Raw genomic sequence first — 19,317 nt, forward strand, 5'->3', positions numbered from 1 at the left:
AAAATGAGAAGGACCTCTGTGCACTGGGAGCGCCTAGGAACAGTGACACCCCAATTGCAGCAAGCACCCCTAGACCCAGACCTTTGCTTCTATGTATTATTCTCCATTAAAAGGAGTGAGGGCTGATTCCAGGGCTAGGCAGGGAAAGGACAAGATGAACCCAAAGTCTGTTTTGCCGGAAAGCAAGGGAGTGCTCACGGAATGATAGGGTCATGTCCAAAGGACACCGAAGCCTATGTGAAGGGGCTTCCACTGGCCAAACCTGGGACAATCTGAGCATCCTAACAGCTAACTATTAATGGAATACAGTGCAGCCCTTTAAATAGGGAACTACACACACATACCACTACATATGAATTAGATGATCTGAAAGTTTGCTGAGGAAGGGGTATTTACAGAGTTTGAGAGTATCCCACAAAACACCGTTCAGTTAGAAAGGAAAGTCCCACTGGAGAAGCGCAGAAGACACCGTCTTCGCCAAGTGGTCAAAATGCACATCGGTAATGGGCACTTTGACAGTACGTGCCACCACTGTCACACTCCTGCCAAAGATGCTTAGCCTGAATCCAGTGATGAGGAAACACCAGGCAAACACAAACTGAGGAATATTCTACAAATTCAGAACATTTCAAAAGTATCCACGTCTTGGAAGTCAAAAAGCTTCCAGTCGGAATACCAAAGAGATGACAACCAAATGCAGCTCCTGCTCCTGAACTGGACCTTTTCCTAGAGGACGTGACCGGCCTGAGGACCCGCTGGGAGTACCGTGTCCATGCCGACTTCCTGCTCAGTGTCTGTATCGTGAGCGGGAAGCAGACTATCGGTAACTGCCTCTCACATGGTTCAGGAAAGAAAATTCTTTGTAACGGACTTGCACCTTTTCTGGAAGCTTGAAATTAAAACAACAACAACAACAACAACAAAACCCCCAGCACATCAGTATTGCCTTTTCCTTACTGGTAATAGCTGAGCCTTTTCCTCTAGAGGGACAGTCTCCCTCATGTCAATCCTACAAAAGCAGCTAAAGCAAACGCCAGGGCCTAGAGTGTCAGGGTAGCGGTCTGAACCCCACCCCAGCTGCTTCTCCAGTTTGCTTGTTGACCAAAATGCTGAAATTACTGTTTCAGCAGCTGGCCACTGAGGCCTGCAGTGCCAAGTGTAGGGATGCAGGGATGAAGTGCTTGTGAAGTAACAGAATTCCCATAGCAATTTCTTCCCTGGCTTCCTACACTGGTGAGCCGGACAGGGAGAGCCCTGTCTGCCTGCGAAAAACCCACCGGCTCTTTGGAGCCCTTCCTCAGTAGAACCATTTAAGGTGAACTCTCCCATCACTCCCTCTGCAGCAAGCCCAACTTCACTTTTCCAACGCAAAACAGTATGTGTGCCTTACAAGTAGTAGCTGCCTCCTCCTACTGGGGACACAGCACAGAGGTGCCTCCTGGCCTCCCACAGGCCCAGCAATCCTGTGCCAGAGGCAATGCCCCTGCTTCATTCCAGGAAAGAACACTGTCCCAAACCCGAGGCGGGCCGACCACTGTGGTCTGATATGATCAGTGGCTCCTTTGAGGAAACGAGCGCTCCTGAGGAAGCGCATGAGCCACTGTTTGACTCGAGCTCAGAACCCCCTTCTCAGCCCTCTGAGCTGACGGTTAGTCTTGGGAGGCACTGAGTCATCTTTCAGAACTGCATGTCAGCAATCTCAAACGAGCTTTTAAAAAACAACAGTGATGCTCTCGACATCTTGTTGGCCAGGCCTGAGTTCTTCAGCAGCCCCAGGGCACGCTGCCCCTCCAGCTCCAGGCGGAGGCATCACCGGGGTAAACTCAGGGAACTTTCCACACACTGCGTGCAGGCCAGAACATCAAGCCGTAACTGCGGGTCTGAACACAAGGGTAAAATCTGCTCACCGGCCTGGGGAAAACATCCTAGTGCTGAAAAACCAGCCCTTCATCTCAGAGAGGGCCTGGCAGGGCCACCACGCCGCCAGCGGAGGGGACTCATTCACCATGCAGGGGCTGGTGCTGGCTGCGCACAGGGAGAGAATGAGCAAGGGCGCTGCCACACCTCAATCATCATCGGTTTAATGACCCCTTGGCATGACTCTGGCTGTATACAAATATACACATATTCACATATATAATATGTAAATAGCTTTTGTGTCATTTACACTCCCAAAAAGTGTGCAAGATGTGAAGAGGCTGGCAGCCCACATTATTACTATCGAGAAAGAACATCTCAAAAGCTGAGGTCTCCTAACACACATTCTCTGCTCACACCTCCTAGCTCTGCAGGGTGGGCGACTTGGCCTTGCTGCTCTCTAATCCTCCAGCAGCAGCTCCAGCTCCTCCAGCGGCAGGCGCACCCGGAGCTCCTTCTCAGTCATCAAGTCCAGGATCTCCTGCATCTCGTCGGGGAAGTACTCCACGGCGTCCAGGTATAACACCTAGGGGCAGGTAGGAAGGCCACCCCGCTCAGCCTCCACTTCCTGTCAGCCTGGAGGAACTCAGGAAGCAAGGGCCAGGTTCCTGGTGACCCTGCCATCCTGTCGCCCCCCACGGCCCCTGCTCCCCTTGGCTCAGACTTTCTTAACTCGGGCAGCACTGGGCACGTTCAGGAAGGACACCACATTCGCAAAAGCGAGCAAACGCCAAGCGAGGCCTTCTCTTTCAAAAGGGGGTCCAGGAATTGCTGGCCGTCACCCTCAGTTTGACTTCTGAGTGTCACCTGACCGGGCCCTCACAGCCGGGCTGGGACATGATCCCAACTCTTTCGGCATGTGGGCTGAACTCTGAGCAAATGCTGGGAAACCAGCTACCCACAGCAACACTTCCATGAAGCTCCAACCCCAGGGGACAGCTCCACCAGGAAAAGGCTCTGGCTGTACCTTGGGGCAGGGTATGGCATCCATGAGCTGAGCATCCCCGGTGCCGCGGAGCAGGCCAGGAAGACACTAGCTGGACGGAGACCTGGCGGGAAGTCTTTGGGATGCTGAAGACACCATGGCCTTTAACACTTACCTTGGCCCAAGGACAATTCTGAAGTGCTTTGTAGAATACACCTTTGCTTCTTTCTTTATTTCCTAAGGAAACCTGAGGGGAGGGGGAGAAAATACAAACATGATTCGTTGACACAAAGAGGCTAAGGCTACAGAAACGCCCTTGGATGACGGCACAAGCCCCTTAGCTTCAATGAGCCTGCCTGTGCGGAGAGCCTGTCATCGTCACGGTGGCCGCGGGATGGGGGCAGGTGCCAGGCAGCGCACTCAGAAGCCACTGCTGTATTGGGTTGTTTCCTCCCATACAAACGGCCCAAGAGTGTCAATCCTGAACACTTCTGACTTTTTAAAGTCTCGTATCTCCTCCTCTGCTGTGGGCTGTCACGTCTGGGTGTTAGTAACCGTGCTTGAAACCAAGCAGTGTCGGTGCGATGAGGCTGAAGACCTTATACAAATAGAGAAAATCTTCTACGATACTTATCTTAGAAAACATAGAAACGATACTTGCTTTAATACTTGCCATTTTCTAAAAACTATCTTTTAGAGAAACGAGGCGGCCAGGACGGTGATCACTACCTTACAAAAGGTACAAGTTCCATCAGCAATCTCAGCATCCCTGTGTGGATATTCAGCACGTGTTCTCTCTAGATATAAAACCCTCCATCTCGACTCAGCCACACAGCCTCCTTCCCAGCCCAGTGTGGAAGGAGACCCAGCCTGGGACCTCCGCTGACAACAGCCCCTCTCCAGCCCCTCCAAGGAATCAGCCCACACGGGCAGCTCCACAGGGAGCTGGCTGTGCAGCCAGGAGTGGGCACAGACAGGGCTTGTGGAGCTGAAGTTTCTGTGTTTCCATCCACCCCATCCTTCAGGCTCCCCTCCCTTAGAAGAGTGTTCTAGGGGACACCAACCTTGCCCAGCCAAGCGGCTGGGGCACAGCATCCAGCCCGGGACCAGTGAGGGCTGCTGACCGGCCTCCCAGAAACCTGACCAGTGGCATCCAGGGCTCCAATTTACATCTCAGGAACTCCATCTACCAAGGATGGCCTCATTCCCTTTTCATTTTTTTTTTTTTTCCCACAGTCTATGTTGCCCAGGCTGGCCTTGAACTCCTGGGCTTGAGCAATCCTCCCACCTCAGTCTCCCAAGTAGCCAGGACTCCATGGCTGGTCCTTCTCAACTGTTAACTCCCATAGTCACAGGGACCAGAACTGTGATAACCTTGCTTCAGGCAAGGCCCAGTCTTTCCCCAGCCTCTGCAAGTGCCACGCACAGGGCCAACTGTGAGTGAGGCTCGGAGGACTCCTGAGTGTCCTCCCTGGTGGGAGCCTCCAGTTCTGAGGCTGGGCCTCTGAATTTATAACCAAAGAGTCATTGAGCCATTGAGTCTTTCCTTCCCATGCCAACATACTTCAGCGTCCTTTCCTAAGATACTGACAAAATTTAAGACTTTTTTTGTCGTTTTTGAAAGAAAAAAGAAAAAGTTTATGACTGTACTTTCTCAACCATGCACAGCTAATCCTGGAACCCAACAAATCCAGGTACACAGCTGGAGACGCCCTTACTGTATGGAGGTATGGAAGGGCTTGACGCCAAGTGAAAGCTTGCTGTGACTGTGTGTGGCTTCCGTCCATGATTTCATATTCTGAGACACAGCCAGTGTGTACCTTTGCCTTCTGACTGGTGCAGAGTCTCAAGGGAGGGAAGAGTTCATGGGCGCTATCTGGCTCTCCTGGTCCTCCTTCCTCCCTTCTGAACTGACAACTGAGACTCCTCATGAAACTCCTAAGTCAGGACTGAAACATAACAGAGGGGGCACCTCTTCTTTGCTGGAGTTCCCACGGTACTGTGTCTGCCACCCCACGGGATTGTGGCCAGGTAAATGTCTCCTCAGGTGGACTGGGAGCATCTCAGGGAACCAACAGGGTCTTTGCTGGGAACCTAAGAAAACAGCTAATGGAGGAGAACTGCCCTGATGGGTCCCCGAGTGAGTGTGTGATTCGGCCAAGGGCAGTCTCCCAGAGGGAAGCGGGAATGGAGACTTCATACAGAGGCCTTTTCCCTCACACGAAGCCCCAAGAACTGAATCTCATACAAACCGTCTGAAGAACTCAGCCAACAAGATGCTGGCCAGGCACGGGGGCTCACGCCTATAATCCCAGCACTTTGGAGGCTAAGGCAGGTGGGCTGCTCGAGCTCAGTAGTTCAAGACCAGCCTGGGGAACATGGCAAAATGCTGTCTACAAAAATACAAAAACTAGCCCAGCACGGTGGTGCGCACCTGTGGTCCCAGCTAAGGTGTGGGGGTTGCTTGAGCTCAGGAGGTTGAGGCTGCAGTGAGCCGAGATTGCGCCACTGCATTCCAGCCTGCGTGACAGAGCAAGACCCTGTCTCAAAAAAACAAAAAATGCTCACGACTCAGACCTGAGCTGGGCCATTAATAATTCTCCCCCGTAGGACCACGGGGGAGACGAGTGACAGTGGCGGGCAGCTGCCCATCGGCTGCATCACTAACATCCCAAGTGTCTGAGCCGTCCGTGTAGAGAAGCTATCTGGTTTCTTGTAATCACTTGTTTCGGCATTTGTCTACCTTCTTAGCAGATGTGTGCTGCCTCCCCGTGGGGGAAGCAACATCTCTAAGAAAACGAGGAAGCTGAAAGTCTTCAGGCTCTTGCAAATTTTGATTCTCTTTTTTTATCTCCTTATAAACAAATCTGAGCAACTATTACCTTATACAGCTTTGTAACTAATTTAACAAAACATAACCAACCTTGTCCAAACAAAAAAAGATCCATTTCTATAATGCTCCCTCCTTGTGCTCCTCAGAAAAGACTGCCACTCTGCTGAGAGGTTTATTGGTTTATCTCTGATAGAACTCAGGGGGATTCTTTTCCCTCCCACCAGATCTTGTAAATGATGGCCTTTCAATATATACCGATTCCTGCCAGCTGTCAACAGGATGGAAGAAGTTATACTAGAGGGTAAAAGAAAATCTAATGATTCACAATTCAGAAATGCCACGGTGCCCTTTTTATTTAAGACGTCTTTCATCAATCCCATGAAATCAGCTAACTGGCTCATATACTCATAGTTCCTTCTTTATTGTGTAGGTAGATGACCAAATTAAAGGATTTTAAGTATCTTGAAAATAACTGCAAGTTTAGCTAAAACAACAAAACAATAAACAAGCCAGGCGCAGTGGCTCACGCCCATAATCTGAACACTTTGGGAGACTGAGGTGAGTGGACTGCTTGAGCCCAGGAGTTCGAGGCTAGCCTGGGCAACATGTGAGACCCCATCTTTACAAAAAAATAAACAAAAACAGCCAGGCATGGTGGTGCATGCCTGTAGTCCCAGCTACTCAGGAGGCTGACGTGGGAGGATTGCATGAGCCCAGGAGGTTGAGGCTGCAGTGAGTCGTGACAGTGCCACTGCAGTCCAGCAGCCTGGGCAATAGAGTAAGACCCTATCTCAAAAAAAAAAAAGGAAAAAAGTTTGGTGGAGAGTGTTAATGTATATGCAAAACAGCGCATTTGAAAGTCTCTCCTACAAGTGAAGTTTTAACCTGCTCAGTTCCAACATTAGTGGAAAATTTTAACTGCTGTTTGTCCAATTCCTTTCCCTCCCGTATTCTCCATGGCCAAGAATAAGCTTTAATTCCTTCAAACTCTTTTTTTTTTTTTTTTTTGAGACGGAGTTTCGCTCTTGTTGCACAGGCTGGAGTGTAGTGGCGCGATCTCGGTTCACCACAACCTCCGCCTCCCGGGTTTGAGTGATTCTCCTGCCTCAGCCTCCCGAGTAGCTGGGATCACAGGCATGTGCCACCACACCCAGCTAATTTTGTATTTTTAGTAGAGATGGGGTTTCTCCATCTTGGTCAGGCTGGTCTCGAACTCCTTCAAACATTTTTACAGGGAAAAAAGTGCAAACAAGCAAATACGCTTGCATGCATGTTGCAAGAGTGTATGTATGTGCATATGTATAAGCATGCACGTATGTGCACATGTACACAAAAAGGCACAATCGCACAACCAGCCTCACAGCCCTCCTCCAGGGAGCCTTAGCCTTCCTCCCGGCCTGCAAGTCTCTCTTCTCCTGCCTCTTCAGACACTTGCTACCTTCACCTTGCATGCTGGCCCTAATGTAATTTTTCCCTGTGTTAACAAAGTGCTAGGAGCCTGCCCAGATGCCTCAGGAATTGCTATGGGCACTCTCTGCTCTAATTGGTCCTTAGTTCCAATACTACCTTTCCAAAAAGAGAGAAATTCCCTAAGGGGTCAGATCTTTTTTTCAAAGCCAACAAGCACTTTCTGTCTACAATCCAACCAAACTAGGCTCATGGCAGATTCTTAGTAAAAATATGGTACATTTGCACCTTACCCTGCCTCTCTCTACCTGTAAAAGACTGGGCAAGTTAAACTGGCAAATGTGCGAGCTCCACCATTTTAAACATAAAGATGGGTGGAATCTTCATGCTGGGAATATCAGGGAGCATCTGCCCTGCTCCCTCAGCTGAGCAGCCTGATGACAGGAGTAGAGGTTTCACTAAAACCCCGGGCTCCTGACTCTGCTGCCTCAAACTGCCGTCTCTACCAACAGCAGCATCCTGCCTGCAAGTTCCAGCTCACACACGAGTCAAACCATAAGATCAGAGCTTCTGGGTCTGAAGAATAAATGTTAAGAGAAATGCACAAACTTTTGCAGTTTTCTTTTTTTTTTTTTTTGAGACGGAGTCTTGCTCTGTGGCCCAGGTTGGAGTGCAGTGGTGCAATCTTGGCTCACTTGCAGCCTCTGCCTCCTGGGTTGAAGCGATTCTCCTGCCTCAGCCTCCCAAGTAGCTGGGACTACAGGCACCGGCCACCACACCCGGCTAATTTTTTGTACTTTTAGTAGAGATGGGGTTTCACCATGTTGGGCAGGATGGTCTCAATCTCCCGACCTTGTGATCCACCCACCTCGGCCTCCCAAAGTGCTGAGATGACAGGCATGAGACACCGTGCCCAGTCGGAAATGTTGATTTAAAAATTACATTCTAGATTGCATTTTTTTTTTTTTTTTTAAAAAGGCAAGGTCTCACTTTGTCACCTAGGCCGGAGTGCAGTGGTGTGATCATAACTCACTACTACTTCAAACTCCTGGGCTCAAGGAATCCTCTTGCCTCAACCTCTGGTGTAGCTGGGACCAAAGGCTCACACCACAATGCCCAGCTAATTTTTAAATATGTTTGTAGGCCGGGCGCGGTGGCTCAAGCCTGTAATCCCAGCACTTTGGGAGGCCGAGACGGGCGGATCACGAGGTCAGGAGATCGAGACCATCCTGGCTAACACGGTGAAACCCCGTCTCTACTAAAAATACAAAAAAACTAGCCGGGCGAGGTGGCAGGCGCCTGTAGTCCCAGCTACTCCGGAGGCTGAGGCAGGAGAATGGCGTAAACCCGGGAGGCGGAGCTTGCAGTGAGCTGAGATCCGGCCACTGCACTCCAGCCCGGGCGACAGAGCAAGACTCCGTCTCAAAAAAAAAAAAAGAAAAAAGAAAAAATATATGTTTGTAGAGATGTGGTATCGCCATCTTGCTTAGGCTGGTCTCGAACTCTTGGGGTCAAGCAATTTTCCCGCCTTGGCCTCCGAAAGTGCTGGGACTACAGGCCTGAACCATTGCACCCAGCCTGAACCTTTTCTTTTAATAACAAAATAATCAGGACCTAGAAATTCTTATGAGCAGAATGGAAAATAATATAGGTCTCTTTCAAAGGAAAGCTCTTAGACCATTTTGCAAGTTGCCGACTTAAGTCAACTTAGAGAAACCCACATTAAATCCTATTGCACTGAATAGCCTAGTAACTACTCTTCAACTTCGTTCTGCCAAATATTTTGAGGAGATGGACCACTTGCAACCTCTTCCCAAGTCCTGAAAGATCTGACATTATCCCATCAGGATTTCTTAGGGATTCACCAATGCCAAGAAGATGAGAGTGAAATATGGCCTCCCAGCTCTCCCAGGCAGGGGCTTCTGGACACCCGTACTTTCTCATTTATGAAGGAAGAGGTAGAGCTCTGCATGAACACAAAACACCTCAATATTTTCTTACCAGAAAGTTCAAATACATCCTCCACAGCAAGGGGCACTGGCTGCCACTGTCGCTGCGCATGGCGTTTTCAAACAGGGCTTGGATCCGATGTGTTAAGCCGGTCTCAGGAATTGTGGCGTGGATCTCTCTACCGTCTAACCTGCAAGGCAAAGGCTCATGTGACTCTGACACAGTTCTCTCATCCTACATCACAGGAGGAAGAGATGCCTTAGTGATGACAAGTGTCAGCAACAACCGGATCAGAGAGAGTCAGGGAAGAGATGTCCCTCAGGCACAGGGCGCTGTGCACGGGGCTTCTCCAAGGCCAGGAGAAGGCACAGGCAAGAGTTCTGTGGTTTCTACACGACACCAAATCTGTCTTGAAGTCACACAAACCCCTCCCCCCCGCCCCTGTTTTCTAAAGAAAGCTACCCTTTGCCAGGCACGGTGGCTCACGCCTGTAATCCCAGCACTTCGGGAGGCCGAGGTGGGTAGATCATGAGGTCAGTAGTTCAAGGCCAGCCTGGCCAATACAGTGAAACCTCATCTCTACTAAAAATACAAAATTTAGCAGGTGCCTATAGTCCCAGCTACTCAGGAGGCTGAGGCTGGAGAATCGCTTGAACCCGGGGGGCGGAGGTTGCAGTGAGCTGAGATCGCGCCACTGCATTTCAGCCAGGCAACAGAGTGAGACTCTATCTGGAAAAAAAAAAAAAAAAAAAGAAGAAAAGAAAGAAAGCAAGCTACCCTTTAATCAGCAGAATGCAAATTCCACTTTACAGGAAGAAAAGACCTTTTGATTTATAGTAGAGAAAGCAAGGCTCACATGGAGTGAACAAAATCCTAATGGAAGGAATAAAAAACAAGTGAAATATTATTCAGATAGTTTTGGCTAATTTATTAGGTCAGAGTGAAGCAACAGCAAAGATTCTGGGAAAACAATGATGCCTAAGCTAATGTGTCCCCCAGATTAACATTTAACCTTTAGAGAGAAAATACTGGATCAGGCCAGATGCCGTGCCTCCCTCCTGTCATCCCAGCACTTTGGAAGGCTGAGATGGGAAGATCACTTAAGCTCAGGAGATGGAGACCAGCCTGGGCGACATGGCAAAACCCCATCTCTACAAAAAATAAAAAATAAAAAAAGGAGCCAGGCGTCGTGGTGCCTGCAGTCCCAGCTACCGGGGAGGCTGAGGTGGGAGGATCACCTGAGCCCGGGAGGTCAAGGCTGCTGTGAGCTGAGACTGCACCACTGCACTCCAGCCTGAGCGACAGAGTGAGACCCTGTCTCAAAAAAAAATAAAAACAAGAAAATATCGTATCGAAGATGGTATTTAAACATGACACTGCTGTCACTAGGAATGCTGACAAAAACTCCCAGTCATTACACTTTATGCCAAGCACTTACCTCACTGACCCCTCAGAGAGACCCCATGAGGTAGCTTCTTCACGCCCATTTGACAGAGGGGGAGCTATGAGAGGGGAAGCGGCCTGCTCGAGTTCACCCAGCCGAGAAGAGCTGGCACTGGAATCCAGAGCTGCCGCCCAGCCCCTGTGCTGTTAGCCATCAGGCTTCCGTGACGGCTTCTCAGCATTCCCGTGGTCTGACGGCCACCACCCATGCACACAGAAGCAACATTCACACTCCCGAGAAGCACACCCAGGCGACCGCCACCAACCCCTCTCCTGAGAGGCGCCGCTACTTTGTGTCTCGATCGCCTTTCACACCATTTTTCTGCGACACCTACAGCCCCACAGCAGGTGTTCCGGGCACCGTGCCGTGTTCATCCCTGTATTCCTGAGACCCGGCAAGGTGGGGGGAACACAGCAAGCATTCCATAAACATTGGCGGGGCACACGAACAGGACGGTCTGGAATTACCTCTGGACAGTTTCCACCAGTCTCTTCCTCAGTTTCTCAGCTTCAATTGCAAACAACCAAGGCTCCAAGGCTTTGGCAGACCTGGTGATTGTGTCAAAAAATCTCCTGGTCTTGCTGGCACTGTGGGACTTATTCTGAATCTGTACATAGGACCTCCAAAGAACCTGGTTGCCCGGATACAACTTTAAAGCCTGTGAGAGTGCCTCTCGCAGAGGGGCCAGCGGGTAAACACTCACTTTCATGTGGAATCTCAGCAGGCTCGTGTGCATCAGTGTGATGGCTTCGAGAACACTGGTCCAACTCTGGGAGCTGGCACTGTCCCCCTCACCAGAGCCTTCTGGGAAAACATAACTGTTCAGTTTTGCAAATACCTGTTCGTATATCCGCACAGCAGCATCAATCCCTGTGGTCAAATACTGGAAGAGCATGAAGCATTTAGCCAAGCTAATTAGGCGGCTACAGGAATCGGTGGGAGCTGGATCGGAGACACAGCTGTCACCCAAACAGTCCTGCAGCGCGTGCTCGTAAGCCTTTCGCGCTTTCAGAATGTGAACAGCCAACACCTGTCCAGTGTAGGGCCCACAGGGGCTGCTCTCAGTCAGCTTGGTTAATATGTGAACAGCTCGGGCCGTGGCAGCCCCTCTCACTTCCGGCGACAGCTCCACCTCCAGCTCAGCATAGAGCAGACTGAGCTCACAGAGGTCGGCGTCTTTCAGTTCTCTGCTTCCTGCCATGCCGAGTGCTGTGTCAAAAACTTTTCTGGCATCCTCCGTGTTGCCAAGCAACCACTCTAGATGTGCATACTGCTTCCAGAGGCAAAAGTTGTTGCGGTTTTCTGGCTCCTTAAGGAGATTCTTGGCTAGTTTTTTGCAGTTCTTCCCTTGTGACTTTAATCTCTTCTTGTTTTTAGTGTGCAGACACCAAATTACCTACAGGGAAAAAGAGAAGAATGACCCCAGGTGCTCTGTAATTAAGGCGTCCTCTGCTGCCAATGGTAGAAAGCACTGACAGTCTGTACTTCTTCCCTTTATCATGGGTCTGGTAAACACTGAGGCTCTCTAAGCTGGAAAAGAAATGAGGATTTTGGCCGGGCGCGGTGGCTCAAGCCTGTAATCCCAGCACTTTGGGAGGCCGAGACGGGCGGATCACGAGGTCAGGAGATCGAGACCATCCTGGCTAACATGGTGAAACCCCGTCTCTACTAAAAAATACAAAAAACTAGCTGGGCGAGGTGGTGGGCGCCTGTAGTCCCAGCTACTCGGGAGGCTGAGGCAGGAGAATGGCGTGAACACGGGAGGCGGAGCTTGGAATGAGCTGAGATCCGGCCACTGCACTCCAGCCCGGGTGACAGAGCGAGACTCCGTCTCAAAAAAAAACAAAAGAAATGAGGATTTTTACCAGGGCCATAACTGCCCAAATTTACAATCCAGGGTTCCAGCTGAAATCTCTATAAACAAGGCTGATACCTACAAATGTTCTTCTCCAAAGAGATGTGGCCACAACATTTTAACATACTATTTCAATACAACCTGGTGTGTGTAATCTGTAGTTAAAGCTTCAGAACTTGGGTGCTAAGAGAGCCAATACTAACTGTGGCCAGCAGAGGACAGAACAGCTGACTCAGACTCATTTCTAGCAGAAAGAGGAGGGAAAGTATTATAAGTAGCTTATCTTTTATTTATTTATTTATTGAGATGGAGTCTCACTCTCAGCTCACAGCAACCCCTGCCTCCCAGGTTCAAGCGATTCTCCTACCTCAGCCTCCTGAGCAGCTGGGATTACAGGCATGCACCACCACACCCAGTGAATTTTTGCACTTTTAGTAGAGACGAGGTTTTGCCATGTTGGCCAGGATGGTCTCGAACTCCTGACCTCAGGTGATCCGCCCGCCTCGGCCTCCCAGAGTGCTGGGATTATAGGTGTGAGCCATCGCGCCTGAAGCTTATATATTTTAATAAACCCCTGAGTGCTCTGATGCTGCTTTAAAACTGTTCTCAGCACTCACTGCTCATATATGGACGGGGACCTGGTAGTGCAAGATAATACAATAAACAGCTCGAGAGTCACTGAGGTAGCCTGACTCATTCCTGTCTTACTCCTCTTCGCTGCGGCCCCTCTAGAAGGGCAAACACACACAAAATGCCTTCAGGGTCACTGGAGGAGGAGGTGCTGGGGCATAGTTCCAGGGAGAGCACTCAGAGGCTTACAATCCTGTTTATAAACACTGACATGAAATGAAAAGTCCCCAGACACAGGAGGATGAGTCTGGAATTACCTTTGCAATCTCATACTGTAACCAGGAGAAGCAGAGCTGGGACTTCTCTTTGCCTGAAAACAAAGGCATGACAAGGTGGAAGACATTGCGGATGAACTCCTCACCCTCTCGGTTCTGACCCCTGGTCCAGCGAGGACAGCCCAACCGATCCATGCGGCCAACACAGCTAGCCCCGGAAAACGAGGGGTTGAAAAAAGTCAAGGGCTTTTCATCATAAAGTCCATTATCAAAGATGCTGTTCTCATCCATAGCCAGATAAAGACAGGAGGCTGGAGGAGTAAGGCCAGAAGGCACACCCAAGAACTGCAGGAAGGCCTCCACCAGCTGGAACTGAAGATTGTGGCTGGAAAGTCTGATCAAAGACTGCCCAATATCATCAAACAACACCTGCAACAAAGGCAAAAGAAAGCGACCCATGTCACAAAACCAAACCTGCACATTTTTCACAGTTCTCTTTATGTGCATGTACTAATGGTTCAACATTATTCAAATTAAATCCGTTTTAAATAGACAGGAGCTAAGCTCTCTGTCAGCAAAAGTCAGAGGCCTCTCAAGGCAACCTGGAAGCTGGAGAATAACTGTTAGGCAGCCCTGCGGTGCCATTAACATTTCCACACATGGGAAAGCCTGGGAAGGAGAGAAGGCATGAACAGGTTTAAGCCAGAAGCTTTCAAAGTATCCTGATGGATTTGTAGAAAATCTAGAAACATGCTCCCTTCTGAACGCATATATAATTGCTTTTGTACTTTGATAATGCATGATGGTGAAAAATTTTTATTGTAGGATGGAAGATAAGAACTTTACTATTTGTGGTTTCCTCGTATAAAATTGCTCCAAGAAATGAAAAATATGCTCAAAACTAGATAAACAGACTCAAGGTAAGAAGGAACCTATGGGAGCAATGGAGCATGTTAAAAGCAATTATAAGAGCTTAATACTAACTGTAAATGTCTGTAGCTGAGTTCATGTAATAATTTAAAAACGTAAGACCAAGGAGGCCACCCTTTGTGTCCTGGTGCTGCTTATCTGACTGGTGTTTGTGGCTCTCAGCAAAGAGGAAATCATAACATAAGCACAGTAAGCTAGAGTATGTGGGACTCAATCAAAACCATCAATTAATCAGAAAGCTGCTTCTTTATGTTAAAAATAAATTAGAAAGCTTTTCTCCCCCAGGCTTTGATTACAGAAAAAGCTAAATGGCAAGAAACTGCTCGCAGCAGCAGTCTGCTCCAGAAATCTGCTTCCAGGAGACTGCTGGGACTGCAAGCCTTGAGAAATGACTTCCAGAAGGGTGGCTGTGAACTCCACCAAAGATTCCACTCTTCTGCAGACACTCAGCTTCAGCGAGGCAAGAGGCCTCACGGGCAGTCCCCTTTCCAAGACTTCCAGTGAGTTGAGCCTTCCCTAGAAGTCGGCCCCTCCTTCTTCCAGATATCACTTCTGTCTCTATCCCCACTTCTCTGTGTCCTCACTCCAGTCTGGCCACCCCATTCCCCACTCCTCAAACGCTCCTGGCACTCTGGGGTCTTCACCTGTGCTGATCCCTCTGCCCAGAGCAGACACTCTGTCATCAAACAAATATTCCTTCCGCATCCAAGAGGATTCACTGAGCGCTCACCACAGGACGAATGCTGTTCTAGGCACTGACGTCACAGCAGTAAACAAAGGGGATAAACTCCTTGCCTTCAGGGTACCTCATTTGTAGAAAAGGTTACAGAGCTCCAAGACACAGAGTTGGTATCTTGTGAAACTGGATCAATTCCAGGTATCAAGATAGCATTTCTTCATTTTAATTTAAAACCTCCAGAGCTGCTGGTCACTAAACACGGGGCAGCATGTAGCAACTCACATGGTAACAGTAAATGAGATAACACAGGTGAAGTGCCTGGCACGCCACAGGTATTCAATAAACGCTAGTTTCTTCCGCAAGACACGCTGATGCCAACTGTCCAACAAGGACCCTACAGCCAGTCCCTCTTGTCTTCTAGAGTTCAGTCTATATCTGCTACAGCTTCACGGACCCAAGAGTGGGATGGGGAAAGTGGACACAAGGAAAGAATCTAGGGCGGTGATTATGAGTTTTTGAATAATCTGTATGTATCCCACAGGGTTCCACATGAAAAATTCACTGAATGACCTGGAAGACAATCTCCAGAGGGGTGACCACAAGGGCCCATCCGCCTACTAGGGGACAGGAGCTCTCTGGTCAAGAGCCTATATGCTTCCCCATCACCAGCAGCAAGGAAATTCTACACTGATATCCAGCAGAAAGGAAGTTTCACAGATGAGAACAGGAAGAAGTTAGCATCTCCTAAGCTAGCCAACTGCTAGGAGAGCTCCAGCGGCCTCCTTTCAGATAACCAAAGCGCATGGGAATGAAAAGCAGGCAGAGGCCCCCTGGTCAGCTTCCTGCCTGGGGCGGAGGATACATGCCTGTCTCTCGGGATCCTCACAGTCTTCCTCAGTTTGCTTCTTGGTCTTATCAGGGCGCCAGGGCTGCCAGTGCCTCTGGTCTCGGGAACGCTCAGCAGCAAGCCAGATCTGCCACTTGGGCAGAGACTTATCTTTTATTTCCTGGTCATCCTCTTCTGGTTCATCGTCATCCTCATCTAGATAAGAATGAGACTTCTTCACCTCATCAGCAAATAAAACCACCATCGCCACTCAATCAGCCTGCTATGTCAGGGACTGTTGGACACCCGCAATGCCAAGATGTGTAAGAGCCATGCCAGCCTCCCAGGATACTCAGTGGCATTTAGGACCTCCCTTGTAATCAGTCAAGTCCTCAGGAAACAAAGACGACAAGGTGATAAAATCAAATTATTTTTAATTGTATAGTGATTAAAATGGAAATGACACAGACTCTAGAACAGTACTGTTTACCAGAATGCTCTGTGATGATGAAAATGCCATACGTATCTGCATTAACAGGGTAGCTACATGTGACTCACTGGGCACGTGAGACGTAGCTAGTAAAGGAACTGAATTCCTTTTTTTTTAGACAGAGTCTCGCTCTCGTCGCCCAGGCTGGAGTGCAGTGGTGCAATCTCGGATCACTGCAACCTCCGCCTCCCAGGTTCAAGCAATTCTCCTGCCTCAGCCTCCTGAGTAGCTGAGATTACAGGTATGTGCCACCACGCCTGGCTAATTTTTTGTATTTAGTAGAGATGGGGTTTCACCATGTTGGTCAGGCTGGTTTCAAACTCCTGACCTCAGGTGATCCACCTGCCTTGGCCTCCCAAAGTGTTGGGATTACAGGTGTGAGTCACCACATCTGGCCTGAATTCTTAATTTTATTTATTTTTAAATAGTCACATGTGGCTAGAGGTTACTATATTGGACAACATAGTTTTAGAATGCTAAATGTCATTTAATGATGGTACTAGGTTAGATTTTCTTAAGCCATCAGAATTTTTAGCCAGGGACCTTATAATTAATTATGACCTATGCTCACTAGAGCTTGCCTTTAAAAAAGCCAAATCAGGATCTTCAATAATTTATTTCACTTTGTTTCCTAACTCTGAACATGCAGAATGGAAGAGGCGGAAAGCCAGTGTCATCTGTAAAGTTCAAGGTTAAAAAATAAAGAAGGTATATAAATGGTACGGCCACACAGGAAATCATTTTGGCTGTTTCTTACAAAACTAAACACACACTTAGCATAACTGCACTCTTGGGCACTGATCCCAGATAAATGAAAACCTATGTTTACACAAAAACCTATATGCTAATGCTCAGAAACAGCGTTATGCATAATCGCCCACACCTGGAAACAATCCAAACATCCTTCAGTAGGTTGAACAGTTAAGCTGTGGTCTATTTACACAACGGAATACTACTCAGCAATAAACATGAACAAACTATTGATATATGCAACAATTTGTATGTATCTCAGGGAAATTATGCTAAGTTAAAAAAGCCAATCTCAAAAAGTTACACAAAAAAACAACTGTTCCCAGGGATGCGGACAAATCGGAACCCTGGTGCCCTGCTGGTGGAAATGTAAAATGGTGCAGCTGCCGTCTGCTGCATGGAAAACAGCATGGCATACTAGACACAGGATTATCGTATGAGGCAATTCCACTGCTGAGTATCTACTCAGGAGAACTGAAAGCAGAGACTCAAACAGATATTGTACACCCATGTTCACAGCAGCATTATTCACAACGGCCCAGAGGTGGAAGCAATCAAAGTGTTCACTGACAAATGAATGGCTAAACAAAATGTGGTATATACACACAGTGGAGAAGTGTTCGGCTTTAAAAAGGAAGGAAATCCTGGTGTGACATGGATGAACCCTGACAACACTGTGCTAAATGGAATCAGCCAGTCACAGAAGGTCAACTACTATATGATTCCACATCTACCAGGTTCCTAAAGTAGTCACATTCATAGAGACAGAAAGTAGAATGATGACTGCTGGGGCCTGAGGGGAGCGAGAAATGAGGAATTTGTCTTTAATGGGTACAGAATTGGGGAGGATGAAAAAGTTGTGGAGGTCGACAGAGGTGATGGCTGCACAGCAGTGTGAATGTACTTAATGTCACTCAACTGTATACTTAAAAATGATCAATTTTATCATATATATTTTACAACTAAAACAATTTTGTTAATAAGTTATATACCTTATGATTCCATTTATATAACCTTCATGAGATAACAGAAAACAGAGAGAGAACAGATTAGTGGTTCCCAGGAGTTAGGGAGGGGAAGGGGCAGATGTGGCTAAGAAAGGATAGCGCGAGGGAGCCTTGTGGTGATCAAACAGTTCTGTATCTTGACTGTGGTAGTGATTACACAAAGCTACACATGTGATAGAAACTGCCTAGTACTATAGAAACACACACAAAAATGAGTGCATGTAAAATGGTGAAATGTGAATAAACTCTGCAGATTGTACCAATGTCATTCCCTGGTTCTGACATTGTACTGTGGTACTACCACTGGAAGGAACTGGGTGAAGGGTGCACAAAACCTCTTGGTACATTTTTTCTACTTCTTGTGACTCTATACTATTTCAAAATAAAATATTCTTAAAAATGTAAATGCATAATGTGTATATATAGTATAATATATATAGTATCTATTAGCATTATATATAGTATATATTAGCATAATGTATATATTAGCATTCTATTATTCCACCAATATTCTGCCTAAATGCTCTTCTGAGTTTCTCAGAGAAGAAAACTAAATTTATTTATCACCTTCTTCTAAAGATCTATGTTTAAAGTATCCTTTAATCACTCTGAAAAATTATAAGAGATATTACCTTTGTGAGTCATACATCAGACTTAGATACCTGAATTTACTACATTAAGGACTCAAAAGATTACATGGCTTCGGACAGACATTCATGTGTAACAATTACATAGTAACAGAGAGTGACAGCAAGAGAGAAGAAACACGCTATGAAAAATGCTCAACTGCCTGATGTAATCAACTACCCTTTAAACGCTAACCTTTCAGGATGAATAAGAGAAGTTAAAAATAAAATAAAAACAAAAACTGTTATCAATTAGGTTTGCTGGAATCAAGAAAATTTTCAGCCTTTCTTTTGACCCTCCTAGTTTTTTAGAGGACTTCCATTAAATTCATTAGAAAGAAATTCATAAATTCAGCAGAAGTTTCCCCACAATGGAAATGTGTGAGAAGCTTGCAGAGAATGTAAATACCAACACAAGTCTCTAACCTGATGCTAAAAGTCAAGGTTTTGGTATTAATTTGCATTCCCTTTTGGAGAAAACTAACTTTACACCTGATTTTAAGTGACCATTAGACATCTGGAAACTTATCACCGAAGTAAAATTAGTCTGTGGACACTGCTATGAAAACTTTATTGTCACAGAAATGCAGAACACAGCAAACTGTGTAACAGATACTATGCACTGTAATGGGCTCGCTCTCTAACAAAAACCAAACAAAACCAAAAAAACAAAAAACTAAGCCTAAAAACACAGACCTATGCTAAGTCAGTCACTCAGAGAGGAGAGTTACTAATCAGACTTCCATTTTTTGGCCCTTGCTTATGCAGTCTTGCAGACTCAGTGGCTGAGTGCAATACCTACTTCCGTTTCATGCAGGCTGTTTTTCTTCATA

The 19,317-nt window shown here is 47.4% G+C and overlaps 1 protein-coding gene across 3 annotated transcripts in view; it reads right to left on the minus strand.

Annotated features, from left to right (window-relative positions):
* Positions 1–2,059: 2,059 nt before the first annotated feature.
* Positions 2,060–19,317, minus strand: part of NRDE2 (NRDE-2, necessary for RNA interference, domain containing) — a 53,960-nt gene continuing 36,702 nt past the window's right edge. For all 3 annotated transcript variants that reach the window (XM_010373841.2, XM_030930082.1, XM_010373842.2), the window contains 6 exons: positions 15,652–15,827; positions 13,219–13,605; positions 10,944–11,872; positions 9,084–9,222; positions 3,018–3,089; positions 2,060–2,443 (listed from right to left, as the gene is read on the minus strand). In XM_010373841.2, coding sequence (XP_010372143.2) covers positions 2,318–2,443; positions 3,018–3,089; positions 9,084–9,222; positions 10,944–11,872; positions 13,219–13,605; positions 15,652–15,827 — 1,829 coding nt within the window. In that variant the 3' untranslated portion in view covers positions 2,060–2,317. The remainder of the gene's footprint in view (positions 2,444–3,017; positions 3,090–9,083; positions 9,223–10,943; positions 11,873–13,218; positions 13,606–15,651; positions 15,828–19,317) is intronic.

The sequence above is a fragment of the Rhinopithecus roxellana genome, chromosome 5 (genome assembly GCF_007565055.1).
Source record: "Rhinopithecus roxellana isolate Shanxi Qingling chromosome 5, ASM756505v1, whole genome shotgun sequence".
NCBI lineage: Eukaryota > Metazoa > Chordata > Mammalia > Primates > Cercopithecidae > Rhinopithecus > Rhinopithecus roxellana.